Genomic DNA, 14,011 nt, shown 5'->3' with positions numbered 1-14,011 from the left:
CTTGTCTCCTGCCCATAGAAATCGTCTACGCAGTTTGTCTAGTTCTTTTAGGAATTTTTTGGGTGCTTTTACTGCCGTCAGCAAATAGACCAAGATTGAGCTGAGCACAGAGCGCACCAGTTCTCTTTGGCCAGCCACACTCAGTAGTCGGCCCTGCCAGCCTGCTACTCTTCCCTTTGCTCTGTCTTGGATGTACTGCAGATGCACCATTTTGATTCTTCCAAGTGTGAGAGGTAGGCCTAAGTATTGTATTGGGAAATTTACCCTTGGCCCCGGGAAGTCATGCAATATATCTTCCATGTTTAGTCCAGAGCACCTAATCGGCGCTATGGTACTCTTCTGCATGTTGATCTTCAGTCCAGTGGCTGCACCAAACGCGTTCATGATCTCCATGATGCAGGTAATGTCCTGCCGTGTGGGGTTGGTGAAGATTACCGCATCGTCGGCATACATTGAAATTCGGAGGCTTGCATACCTCCCCTTGAGCTTTGATATGAATCCTTGCTGTGTTGCAATGTTGAAAATATTGTTAAGGACATGGATTGCTAGTATGAACAGGTAGGGTGAGAGAGGGTCGCCTTGTCTGAGTCCTCTCCGATGCCTGATAGCTTCTCTTGGAGATCCATTCAGCAAAATAGCTGAGGAGGACGTTCTAAGTATTGCTGCCAGCCAGTCCAGCCATCTTGTAGGGAATCCTCTTCTGCCTAGTAGCTCAATCAGGTATTCCCAAGATACCGAGTCGAAAGCTTTAGTTATGTCAAGCTTGATAAGACAAGCTGGTGTTTTTGTCCTATGGTAGTGGCGTGCTAGCCCCCTGACATACAGAAAATTTTCCTGGATGCATCTTTTTTTTAATGAATGCGCTCTGGGAGTGTGAGATGAGTCTGTCAATATACACTGATAATCTTATGGCCAGCACCTTGGTCAGCAGCTTTGCAAAAGAGTGTACCAAGCTAATCGGTATAAAGTCCTTTGGCTCTATTGCAGTTTCAATCTTGGGAATCAGCACCACCTGAGCCGTATTTAAATGTTCCAGCGCACCATTGTGCTGTATGAAGAATGCATGGAAGGCGTTAAGGATATCTGGCTTGATGATATCCCAGCAGTTCTTGTAAAAATCATTAGTGAAACCATCTGGCCCTGGTGCCTTTTCACTGGGTAAGCATCTGACAGCTTGATCTAATTCATCTTCAATAAAAGGTCTGTCTAGTTCCAGCCCTGTAGACTGTTGTATGGTGTTTATCTGGAGATGTTGCCATTGTAAGGTGTGTTGCCTCCTGACCTTTTTCCCAATCAAATTCTCAAAGTACTTCTGCAGGACTTGTTGTTTATCATTGTTTGACCAGACCAAGGAGCCACCTTGGTTTTTCAGTGATGCAATATATTTTCTTCTTTTCCTAGCTGCCATCTTAAGGTGAAAAAATCTCATGCAAGCATCCCTAGCTTTGATGAAATTGATTCTGGATGCCTGTCGCCTTCTGCTTCTCTCTAATGCTGCTAGGCCCAAGATTCTAACCTTGAGGTCACTTCTTAAGCTGATTTCCCCTACTGTGAGTTGCCTGACTTCTTGAGCGATATCTAGTCTAAATATGACCTCATTTGCAATGTGCAGCTGTAGCCTCGCATTGCTGAACAGCTTCTTGTTCCAGTTGCGTAGCGCCGTAGCCGTTTCTGCCATCTTCTTGTTTAGTACATTGTGCGCTGAGCCAAATTGTGGTTTATTCCATGCTGCTGTCACAACCTCCTTAAACCCATTAATCTTTAGCTAGTGGTTTTCAAATTTGAAAGCCGCCTTTCTGACTGTGCGTTCTTGACGAGTCAGGAACAGCGGGCAGTGATCTGAAGCACCCGTTGCCAGAGCGTTGAGCGCGAAGTTTGGGAAGGCAGCCTCCCAGCCATGATTACAGAACATCCTATCCAATCTTACCAAGGTTGGGCTCTCTCTTTCATTGGACCACGTGTATTTCCTGTTTTGCAGTGCAATCTCCATGAGCTCACATTCGTCTAATGCTCATCTGAACTTTCCCATCATTCTTCTATTGAGGTTCAGGTTGTTTTTGTCGCTGGCCTGATAGATGAGGTTGAAATCTCCTACAATGATCTATGGAATAGTAGCTAGCGGCCTGATAGCCATCAATTCAGCAAGGAACTCATCTTTTCTGCCATCATCCGCAGGTCCATAACATGTAGTCATTAGGAAAGGTGTCTCTGAAGATATAACCTTGATAGTTGCTGAAATGGTGAAGTTTCTATTTACTGCATTAGTGACAGAGATCATGTCCTTGTTCCAGGCTAAAATAATTCCACCTCTAGTCCCCTGAGCCCCCAACTCAAGATAGGAGTCAAGACATTGGCCGAGGGTCTCGTGGGCCAGAGTAGTGGTGAGACAGCTCAGTTTGGTTTCCTATAGGCACACAATGCTTGGCCGCGAGCAGGTCACCGTTTCTCTGACAAGTTCTCTATGAGCAGCGTCATTGAGGCCCCTTACATTCCAGGTTAGCACAGTAAGGTCGTTTCTATCCATGGAACAAAAAACTAACCATTGATATTAGGGCTTGAAAAAGCCAACATCACACTAACCTGCCGACTACAGGTTGCTTCAGGCACATAGCAGCCATTACTGATAACCCAACGCATCTCCCTGCAACAGACTACTACTTCCTTCCAGCTAAGACAGCAGTACTGGACTATTCCCCTACCACACTGACCCGATACAAAGTAGTGCAACATGCTTGCTGACACAACCTCACTACACCTAAACACACACAAACTACTAAGGATTAACATGGATAACTTGGTCCTGCAACTGTCATAACCGAGCCAACTCAGTCCCCTCCATCCTCCATGGCCTCAGCTCCCTCATCAGCCACGATCTGTGCTGCCGCCGTCATCACTGTCCCACTGTCCAACGACGTTAGCTTCCTCACTGCAGCAACCTGCTCTGGGGAGAGCAGCGTGCCAAAGCTCTTGGCGAAGGCCTCCAGTGCCTCCTCCCCAATCGGCTCCCCTGGTCCAACCATCTCAAATGCCTTGATGAGGCGGTGTGTTGCGCGCTTGGAGACCGGCACAGAGCAGATCTTCGCCTGCTGTCTGGTGCTCCTCCTCAAGCCTCCTGTTGCAGTCTGCCCCTTCTTCGCCCTGCCTGTAGCCTTGCTCTTAGGCTGTTGAGGTGCTGGCGTCTCTAGAATTGGCTGCTCACAGGGAACGAACATGCTGTCGACAATGGAACTCCTGTGCTCCTCCAGTATCAGTTCAGCGACCTGCTCGGTGATGCCAGCGGTGATCACCACCAATTCTCAGAGGCCATTAAGGAGGGGCAGGTGATGTTGTTAGTTGCTTTCACCTGGGAGCAGTGAGTCTTGGAGTTAGACAATACCTCACTAATGGAATAAACCCGGCGCTGCACTTTGATGACATGGCCCGGCTCCTCATGCTCGAGAACGAGGGTGGCACTGACGACCTGGGTCATTGCCGCAATGTAGAGGAGCAGTGGCTCATCCATCATCGGGGACACCAAGATTGTCGAGGTGGTCAGAAATGTCTTGAGCTGATCAAGTGCCTTCTGCACCTCTAAGGTCGAATAGAATCGATCCGAAGGAACTTGTATAGGGCCATGCCGCGCTCTTTGAGTTAGGAGATGAAGCAGTTGATGGCCGCCATGCACTCTATGAGCTTCTGTGCCCCTTTGAGGCATGATCATTGAGATTTCTCCAAATTGGCCATGTTCGGAGATGGCGAAGCCGGGTATTTAACCGGTGCATCCCAAAAATCTATTTCTTGGGGTTAAGCTTTATGCTTGAACCCCAAAAGTTCGTGAAGGTCTTCTCCAGGTTGGCTGTGCGCTGGTTAGCATTCCTGGATTTAACAACGATGTCATTGATGTATGCCCCGACGTTACTGTCGATTTGGCTCCGAAAGCACTTCTGCATGCACCGTCGGTAAGCTCATGTTCTTCGGATTGAAAGACAACAGAAGGAACTAAAGGGGTCGATGAAGGAGGTTGGGGTCAAGCCTATTGCCGACGCACTGGCGGAGCCACTGCCCAGTGCTCGGCGGCCCAGACAGCCGCTCGGGTTGGTCGGCAAAGTGCAAAGGAAAATTTTCTTTGTAACGTTATATCTTTTTATTATAGATAAATATTTGTGTATGATGAGAATCACATGTTTTTTTTTGGCTCCTTCACTATTCCTACGGATGCAGCGTAACCACACCCATGGAACGCAAATTCCAGGGGTGGACATTTGACTCAACATGCTGTTCATATGTAACTTTCCAACTACACCCAACGAAAATGAAACCCTTTGCCTTTAAATATTGCATTCATCCATGAAAAGTCGACGTAGGAACATGCCATATTCCTATTTCTAATTAAAAATAATTGTAATAAAGAATAAAGGTGACGAATGATATACCCTCTAATTTTGCGTTGTTGGGTTCCTTTGATTTGCTTTGCTTGCCGTGTGCTTAATCTGTGTTCTTTGCTGGAGTGTGCTAGACAATTAAGGCGACATGCGTGACGAGGAAACCGTGCGGAGGCAATGAGACTGAGATCCATTCCATGCGAGAAGCTGTCCGTCGGCGTACAATGCGGCTCTGACCGGTGACTCCGTTGGTAGATGGCGCGCGCGCGCGAGAGAGAGAGCGCGCTCCGATCCGATCCAGTCCAACGGTTTGAAACCGTTGCGTTTTTTAAGCGAGCGAATGGCCGATCACTGATGCGTGGAACTGAAAATGACCATGTCGCCCTGCCCACCTCGCACCGACGCCATGCGATGGCGATGCTTCCTTCCTTCCTTCCTTCCTTCAGGAATTTTCTTTTTCCTGTTCTGAATACTGATACTGATTCCGATCGAGGAGGGAAAGGGACGACAGCGGAGGGTGCGGTCGGGACGTCGGGTTTGGGCCACCTGCTCCTCCTCCACCGAGCGAGCATCGCATCGGCCATCGGGCATCGCATCGCGTGCTTTCCCTGCCGCAGCGGCTAACGCGTGGCCACGCCATCCCTCCGCGTGCCTAATTAATTGGGAGTGGGAAGTGATAGCTGCAGCACCCAGCGCCCATCCATCCATCAGTGACAAGTGAGCGCACCGGCACGCCGCCCATCCATCGCCATCCTCTTCCCCTCTCCCTAGCGATTCCAGAGGAACCCTAGCCTCCTCCTCGCCAAATCCACCACACCATGAGCGCCGCCTCCAAGAAGCTCTTCCAGGCCGCCAGGTCCCTCGTTCTCTCCGCTTCTCAGCGCTCCTCCGCCGCCGCCGTCCTCGCCGCCGGTATGTACTCTTCCTTGTGCCAGCCGCCAGCCCTTGGATCCCTGTGGAATGCCATGCAATCTAATCCATTCCTACACTAGTATTCCCAATCCAAATCACGCCGGGAGGCGGGAGTTGCTGATTGATTGTTCAAAGGTTTCAGCTTTTTAACTAGCCCTGTTTTCCACCAAATTCCCAAATTTTACACCATGTAAAAAGAAGATTATCTGTCACATCAAGTTACGGTACATGCATAGAATATTAAATATTGACGAAATCAAAAATTAATTACATATAATTATACTTTGATAGGCGAATATTTTGAGCCTAATTAGTCGACAATTATTATCCAATAAAAACAAAACGTAGCTACAGTGCGTTAGCGGCGCCAAATCTGCCGAACTAAACGCGGCCTAGGAGCGGGAGATATATAAAATAAAATCCGTCTTTGATGTGATGTGCAGAGGGCCGCACCGCCGCGCTCGCCACGCTCACCAACTTCGGCAGGAAGACCCTCCCCACCGCCTACTCCTACCACAGGCAGGGATCCCACCACGCTGCGTCGGGATGGGAAGCCATCGCCGCCGCAGGCCCGGCTGCAGGTTCGTACATACCCTTCGATCCGATATTCCGATTCGATCCCACCCGATCCCATCACTCTGATCTAGCAGTAATCGCTCTGATCTAGCAGCAATCACTCTGATCCCATATGCTTGCTTGTTGAGATGAATGCATTAAACCCTGTTGCCATTCTCACACTGACCCAAATAATTTCCTGTCTGTCCTCTCCCATGCAGTTTACATGCTCCAAGACCAGGAGGCTCATGCTGCAGAGGTACCCTACCCCTGATTCTCTCCTCTTCTCGTCTCTTCTGTTTTTTTTTCCTCTCATTCTGGCGGATCCGTGTGGTCCAATAATACCGGAGCAATGGCCACCCCTTCTCTCTCTAAAATCACTGCTTCACCAATCACCATGCTGCCTATATGTCAGGCAGGGTAGGCCAACTCAGACTGATTGAGTGGGCTCCCATGTAATTTTGTCATCCTAATTACAGAATGCCCCACCTTTTCCATCTCCAATTGACATGACCGTGGAGGAGTAATGGCATGTGATCTCTTTATTTTTCCCCCTTTTCTCAAGCTCACTAACACTCCTCTGCTGTGATTCCAGATGGAGCGCACCTTCATCGCCATCAAGCCCGACGGCGTCCAAAGAGGCCTGGTCAGTACCAGCAACTGTCACAACACCATAGTTTCTTTTCTTCAGATGCAATTCTGGATCCTAATAACCAGTATGCAACTATGCATGTATGTTGCCACAATTGGTAGCTGCAGACTTTCTTTCTTTACAACTTTTGAGGCCTTCTGCTGTCCTGTCCTGTCCTGTTCTTGGCCATATAATAATTATTATTTTTAGTTTCTTGAGACGCAATTCAGGATCCTAGTAACCCAGTGTGTACACCAAAGTGCATAGCAAAAGCTACGCATCTAGAAAAGCATAACTTGGAATGGAGGGAGTACTAGCTTCGTACTACTTTTCATATACTCAGTTAGCATGTATGCTGCCGCAATAGGTAGGTACACACTACAAACTTTTTGTTTTACAATTTTGAGGCCTTGTGCTCTTTTCTGTTCTTTTCTTGGCTATATATATATATGTAAATCAACCCACTGCTGCTTTCAACACGCTTCACCTACAGTAAACTCTGCATGTTGGACATTCTTTTTTTTTGGTGTCTGATCTTGCCACGTGATCTACCTCGAGATCCTCATTAGCAACTAATTTATGCTGCAAACCATGTGGATACATAGGACAAAAGCCTGCATACGTATTATGTAAAGAGAAATCTGTCCTATCTATTTAGCTCTTCCTATTCCTAAAGGGCTGGGCCTTTCTCCTGATTTCACTGGTATCAAAAGTGGGTTCTCTAGCACAATACATTGCCTGGTTTAACACACCAAACAAAATATATGCAGGCTGACATGTGAACCATTTCAGTTATTCAGCCCATCACACATTTGCTCTGTTTAGTCTTGTCCCTGTTCATTTGTGATGGCATTAATAGGACTGATTTATCTCTTTCCCCCCCCAAAAAAAACTCGCTTCAGATTTCTGAGATTGTGAACCGATTTGAGAGAAAAGGCTACAAGCTTGTGGCCATCAAGCTGATTGTTCCATCCAAAGTATTCGCTCAGAAGCACTACCATGATCTCAAGGAAAGGCCTTTCTTCAACGGGTTGTGTGACTTTCTCAGCTCTGGCCCTGTACTTGCAATGGTAAGAACATCTGTCATTTTCCTACAGAAATTGTGCTTACATCGACAAAAGGTGGATCGTGCATAAGCTGGGGTACAATTTCTGTAGGTGTGGGAAGGAGAGGGTGTCATCAAGTATGGGAGAAAACTAATTGGTGCTACAGACCCACAGAAATCTGAACCAGGAACCATCAGGGGTGATCTTGCCGTTGTTGTTGGAAGGTATGCTTTCATTTTCTTTTCAATGCACTCATTGGTTTTGCATTTCTTTGATAGCATCATGCAAGCTTATTACAAGTTAGGATTCCTTTGTACTCACATGCCACCACTTGAACACCAGAAACATCATTCATGGAAGTGATGGCCCGGAGACAGCAAAGGATGAGATTGCGTTATGGTTTGAACCCAAGGAGCTGGTCTCTTATACCAGCAATGCGGAGAAGTGGATCTATGGGTGAATTAACCAGCGAGTCACTTTGTTTTCTTTTCTCTTTTGCTTTGAGTTTTCACATAATTGCCTGACAGACCAAGGCAGGATGTAATAAAGTCGCTACCGTCACTTTTGAGTTGGATTGTGACCTTCTGGTGCAGTAAGGCACAAGGAAGGAAGGAAAGGAAAGGAATATACCGTGAAATATAGAGCGTGAACTGAGTAGTCGCGATGTTCAAATCAAACTATATATCACCTTCACTGGAGTCATGTAATCCAAGATGCGATGAAGATGTTTCTTTGGAATTATTTCTACATATCCCTACCATGATGATGGCCCACCGTCTGTTTTTGCTCTTGTTTTTGGGTGAGATGGTAGATATTATTCTGGAGTTATGCGGGTTTTTTTTACAACAGAGTTAGATTAGACATTACTTGTGGTGAGACTTTGGATCTATTATACAAATCCCAACCACCATGATGGCTCACTTCTATTTTTGCTCTTGTTTTTGGGTGAAAGGGTAGATATTATTATGGAGCTATGGGATTAGACATGTGGTGAGACTTTTTGGATCTATTCTACAAATCACTACCATCTATTCTACAAATCACTGCTCTGTCACCGTTCGGCTTGTTGAATCTTGGCTGAAAACACTGTTCTAGCTGAAACGTTGTGAGAGAAAAACATTGTTCTGGCTAAAAAAAAAGAAGCCGAACAAGGCTATTTCTGCTCCTGTTTTTGGGTGAGAGGGTACATATTATTCCGGAGCTATGGGATTAGACATTATTTCTGGTGAGACTTTGATGGACAGAATACCATCATGATAGGGCGTTGAAACCATGGTCATTTGTCGTACTGAAGTCAGTTTTCCCTTTGCCTGATGGTTAGAAGCTCCGTTGCTTTCACCACCCCAGGGAATGCAAGCAATATTATTAGCCTGGGCACTGGTTCCTGTTGCCAGGACGGTAACAGTTCATGGGTAGCTCAGAGCCTTCAACGATGGAAGTTCAGGAGTGCAATGCTAAGAGCCAGATTCAGATCAGATATAATAACATGCCAAGCAAGAGGGGAGCTGAGTTTTATTGCCATGCCTTTGTACAGGGGCTAGACTACCACTTTCAGCTCTTCACTCCCTTGCACCAGATATTATTACACAGGGGAAATAGAATAGAATGCAGCCCGAGTGAAACAGAAGAGGTCAATTGAACAGCTAAATGAATTCCGACGGGCTACGCGGTGCCTCTCCACCTCCAGCGCAGAAGGTAGAGTGCCTAGAAGCTTCTAGAAGCCAAAGCTCCATGAAGCTCACTCTCGACTGGATTCCTTTCATGTTTTTGCCACCACCTAAACGCTTGGCTTCAGCAAGTCGCATTCTTCGATCTTGGCAAACCTCCCTCGCACTCTTGGCTGGCTGTCTGCCAGAGCCTTCCTGCAAGCATACTGCAAAGAAAAACGTTGTATCTGTTACCATCCGAGGTGTGCACTCATGAGGCTAAGCCTAGAAGCTGGATTTTTACAGTGGCTGAGAACAATACCTTGATCTTCCTGCCAAAGTTCCGCTTGATCTTCTTCTTTCTATACCTGGAAAGCTTTTGCTTCCTTTCTTCGGTCTTGAGGTCACTGATGGTTACAAGCCTCTCACAAGACGTTTGAGCATTTGCTGCGTGCACTGCTGGTCGAGGCGTGTTGGCTCCAAGGTTCTGTCAAAAATGGAAATGTTAAGTGCCTAGCAAATTGTTGCTGCACAAGCATCTACTAGATATAGATGTTCTATCTGCACATTCCTTGAACACAGAATCGCGACAACACATGTACTGAGGTGATGGAACCGTACCAATATCATGCACACAAAAGTAGCTTGAAAGAAAACAGAATACTGTGCAGAATAGGAAAGCTTGGATCAGCTAAAGTAATGACCTAAAAAAAATAAAAAAAGGTTGCTTTGGGCAGATATAGTAACATCCCAAATGGGTGTCATAGCTCGGACGGCCTTTGAGCAAAGCATTTCTGTAAGCATGGCCAGGGCAAGGGAAAAGGCAATGCTTTTTGGTTTTGGTTTGCTTCTCAACGATTCTTTCCTCAACAGCTGTGTTACAGAAAAGACTTTTATGCTGTAAGTGCGTTCTTTTCCTCATAACGAGGATAACTACTTCCTTGTTACTAGAATAGAATAGTACAGGAGAAAAGGAGATGCTTATCAAACCTGAATGTCTCCTTCACTGTAAGCTCTCCTCAGCCCAAACGCTGCCTCAAAGTCCAGCCCTTGGAAGTCTAGAAAGTTTGGCCTGACAGGTCCATTCATCCAATCTGCTGAGTTGAGGCATCCAGAACTAACACTTTTCTGGAGCAAGCATTCAGGAACGCCTTGCTTCTCTTTCTCCATGGCCGGGAGTTGGGTCTGTATAAGAACTTGTTCAGCTTGGCTTGGGATTTCTTCAACTTGCAGCATAGGAATCTTAACATCCATAAGTTCAGAAATTGTCTCTTCGATTGCTGACTTCTCCATGAGTTCCTTCTCGCACTCATATAACACTTCACTCAGGAGAGGGTCATTTTGGATGGTGCTGATGTCTGCATCCTTAATAGTTTGTTCCATTGCACTTTCATTGCCAGTCATCATTGAAAAGGCAGCTGCGACAGGATCAAGGCTGAGCAGCGGTTCTTCAATGATGGCTTCTGGAGCTTTGAACAGGTCCCCTTCTCCTCCGAGGTCATATTCTGATACCATGGATGGCTGTACCAAGTCCCCCTGTCCAGTAATTAATAAAACAAAGATGAGAACAATTTCCAATGGACTAGAAGATGATACAACAACAACAACAAAGCCTTTAAGTCCCAAACGGCTAGAAGATGATAAACACCATAGAAATTAGAAGCATAGCGGTATATGAATGAAACCCGACGAGTTGGTAAGGACGAGGCAGTGTATATGTCATGGTGTTTAAATCCAAGGCTAAAATTTAGGGGTGTCACATGGGAGTGCTCGGAGAAGTCCTCGAGAATCCGCGAGACGAATCTATTAAGCCTAATTAATCCGGTAGTAGCACTTGTTACTGTAGCTTTAATGTAGCACCACGTTGTCAAATCATGGACTAATTAGGCTTAAAAATTTCGTCTCGCAAAGTAGTCATAATCTGTGCAATTAATTATTTTTTTTAGTCTATATTTAATACTCCATGCTCTCCAAACATCCGATGAGATAGGGAATGGGATAGGGAGTAGACTGTAGTGGAGGAACTAAACAAGGAATGAAATAATCTTGCTAAGATGCTAGTATCTGCTAATAATGGTAGATCACCATTGCCAATGCTTTGTTTAGTTTGGTGTTGTCTTGTCTGTATTGACCTGCTGTGTGAAGTTGCAGTGATAGACAAGTCAGGGGTAGGACGTGTAGAAGATAATGCTATTAGCAAGTATCGGCTGCCGCACATGACAATCAACTACTGTAATTAAAAGTCCCCATCGTGCTCTGGGAGCATATACTAGTGGACATGGTCGGACATATTAGCAGTAAAGAAAAAAAAATTGAAATCCAGGCCAAAAAAAGAACTGAATGGTGAACCAAATCCAGGCCAAAAACTGAACTGAATGGTGAACCAAATTTGGCCCCTCTTGACTAATATGTATCTGCTCCTTATAGCAGCAGAGCAGAAGGGACACTAAATATCTGAAACCGTGTGGCCTTTGTGTGACTTGGAAGATGTGAAGGTCAGAAGAAGATTCAAAACAGAAAGCACCCCGAAAAAGTTGCAGCCAACACGAGCGATTCTTATTCAGAAATAATCTAAGGAAGAACAAATAAATAGATAAATAACTAAACCACAGGCGTCATGCACTTAAATGGGATCTTGCGTTTAGCAATTTTTTGGAAGCAATAGCATACGAAAATTCAGAATCAGAAAGGCAGCAACAAACTAACTACTCCTAGTAGTGTTGTAATTTACTTCTTTTTCTATTTACAAGTAATGGAAGATTGTTTATTTGGGCAGAAGGCTTTCCATCAGGTGATCATGTAGAGTATTATCTAGTAGCAGGATAGGAAGAGGCAAATGTTTTATGCAGAAGACAAGTCATGCTTAATTTGTGGGGAAAAAAGAAAGAAAGGATGGCTGAAGCTGCTATTGCAAAAAAAGCCATGGATTGAAGAGAGAATCCAACCAACAAAGGGCTGTAAGTTGTTTCTTCTACTTGTAGATGACATGTGCACACATATATAGTATTATTACTCTTACCAAGTAAGCACATATATAATTATATATAGTATATATGACGAATATCAAGCAGAGCGGGAGTGGGGGCGAAAAAGAAAGGAAAGCGACATTTTTTTTTCTTTCCGATTGTGGGGGGGACGGCGGCGGCGCATAAACAGCTAGCAACTCTACTCATCAGAAATTTGTGCATCCACAGAAGAGGAGAAATTTGTTAATCTGCTCTAATTTGGGAATTCCTCGAAACAGAGATCCCTACTGATTCCACGAAACAGAGCAAGAGAACCCTAGTTAGTGAGCTCATCTGCGGGGGGAAGCAGGAAAGCGGGGACTGATGGAGCAACCAAGAAACAGCAACAGTTTTGGGTGCAAGAGGAGGAGAAGCGATCGAGAGTGGACCGGAGGGAAATGAAACCGCAAAATCCGCAATCAAGAAAGAGGCAGCAAGCAGAGCAGAGGCGTTGGAGTAGTTGCTCACCAGGTGGGCGGCGGGAAGGTCCGGCACCGGCAGGGCGGCGGCGGCGAAGGTGGCGAAGGCGTCGTGGTCCATGGCGGGCATGGAGAGGAGGGGTGGCGCGGGCGCGGGCGCGGAGGAGAAGGCGTAGTCGAACGGCGGCGGTGGCGGCTGCTGGGGCTGCGAGGAAGCGAGGGCGAGGGAGTAGGCGGCGGCGAAGCCGAACCCGGCGTCGGCGTACATGGTGGCTGGCTGCTTCAATTCGGCGTGTGCGGTGAGCGGTTTGGCTGGCTCTCTCTGTCTCTGGGCAGGGCAGTCGGCAGTGAGATCTAGCTGTAGTATGTTGAGACGAGTTCACCGCGTGAGCTTGTTTGTCCTGTGGTGGTGGCTGTGGCGGCGGTTTGTTAGAGGAGAGCAGCCTCAGCCATCAGCCCTCAGCAGCGGGGGAGGGGAGGGGAAGGGGCGGTTGGTTGGTGTTGGTGTTGGTGTTGGTGACGGTGACGGTGTCTGTGTCTGTCTGTGTTTTTACCTCCTCTCCTCTCCTCGGCTGGGCTGTGGGCTGTGCTGGCTACGGCGCCCACTCGACTGCTACTGCCTAGTGGTGCCTAGTGGTAGAGCGGGCGACGCAGGGCCGGAGCAGAGGCAGAGCCGGAGCCCGGAGTCGAAGAGAGGGAGAGGTGCACTGGTGGTGGTGGCACAGTAACATGCATATGCCTGCCCTGCCACTGCCGCTGCCACTGACGATCGCACGCAGGTACAGGGAGGGAGCGCCCCACTCGTGATCGTGAGCACGGGCACGGCCACCAACAACGAGTAGGCTGCTCAGCTCAGCAGCTAGATGGAGAGGCAAGAGGAGGAGAGTGAAGGAAGAGGGCGGCTGGGCCGTGGGGGTTTATGGCCACCCGCTTTATAGCCACCCAGCAGCGCACGGGAAGGCGAGCATCATCAGCGAGCGCACGCAGGACGGCAGGAAGAAGACGAAACCAACAAAGGGAAAGGACAAAAAGGGGAGAGGAGAGAATGGGACAAAAGCGTGGTGGGCCCCTGGCGTTCGCCGTCGCGGACCCCACCAACAGTAACTCTACCACAACTGCATAGTACTGCTACCAAGCAAAGCAAAGCAGGGGCTGCTGTCCATCTCCACCATGTCTGTCTCCTTCCTCCCTTGTCCCTTGCCTTGTTTGCCTTTGCCTTCTTCTTTCACGCTTTGCTTTGCTCCTCGCCTCCTCGCTCTCTGCTCTGCTCTGCTCTGCCTCGATGAGATTGCGGTGGACGGCCGCACGCAGCTGCACCTCTCCTCGCCTCTCGCTTTGAGAGATTGTGAGAGCGCCACTGCTGCCTGCCGCTGGTGCACGCCATGCCAAGGCCGACTACCGCGCCGTGCTCTGCTGCCTCTGACTGCGAGTGTCAC

General features: G+C 47.4%; 2 protein-coding genes across 2 annotated transcripts; one reads left to right on the top strand and one right to left on the bottom strand.

The window, feature by feature from the left end:
- Nucleotides 1–5,063: 5,063 nt before the first annotated feature.
- Nucleotides 5,064–8,182, top strand: LOC136512185 (nucleoside diphosphate kinase 3-like). Its single transcript, XM_066506166.1, has 7 exons — nt 5,064–5,273; nt 5,717–5,854; nt 6,050–6,087; nt 6,424–6,474; nt 7,362–7,529; nt 7,617–7,729; nt 7,848–8,182. The coding sequence occupies exons 1-7, from the start codon at nt 5,180–5,182 to the stop codon at nt 7,963–7,965; spliced, it is 720 nt and encodes a 239-aa protein (XP_066362263.1). The 5' UTR covers nt 5,064–5,179; the 3' UTR covers nt 7,966–8,182.
- A 778-nt stretch (nt 8,183–8,960) lies between these two features.
- Nucleotides 8,961–13,537, bottom strand: LOC136512183 (uncharacterized). Its single transcript, XM_066506164.1, has 4 exons — nt 12,625–13,537; nt 10,142–10,687; nt 9,474–9,638; nt 8,961–9,378 (listed from the first exon to the last, which is right to left on the bottom strand). Exons 1-4 carry the CDS (start codon nt 12,841–12,843, stop codon nt 9,283–9,285), a joined length of 1,026 nt encoding a protein of 341 aa, XP_066362261.1. The 5' UTR covers nt 12,844–13,537; the 3' UTR covers nt 8,961–9,282.
- Nucleotides 13,538–14,011: the final 474 nt, after the last annotated feature.

The sequence above is a fragment of the Miscanthus floridulus genome, chromosome 16 (genome assembly GCF_019320115.1).
Source record: "Miscanthus floridulus cultivar M001 chromosome 16, ASM1932011v1, whole genome shotgun sequence".
Taxonomy (NCBI): Eukaryota; Viridiplantae; Streptophyta; class Magnoliopsida; order Poales; family Poaceae; genus Miscanthus; species Miscanthus floridulus.
This window is presented reverse-complemented; position numbering and strand designations above follow the sequence as displayed.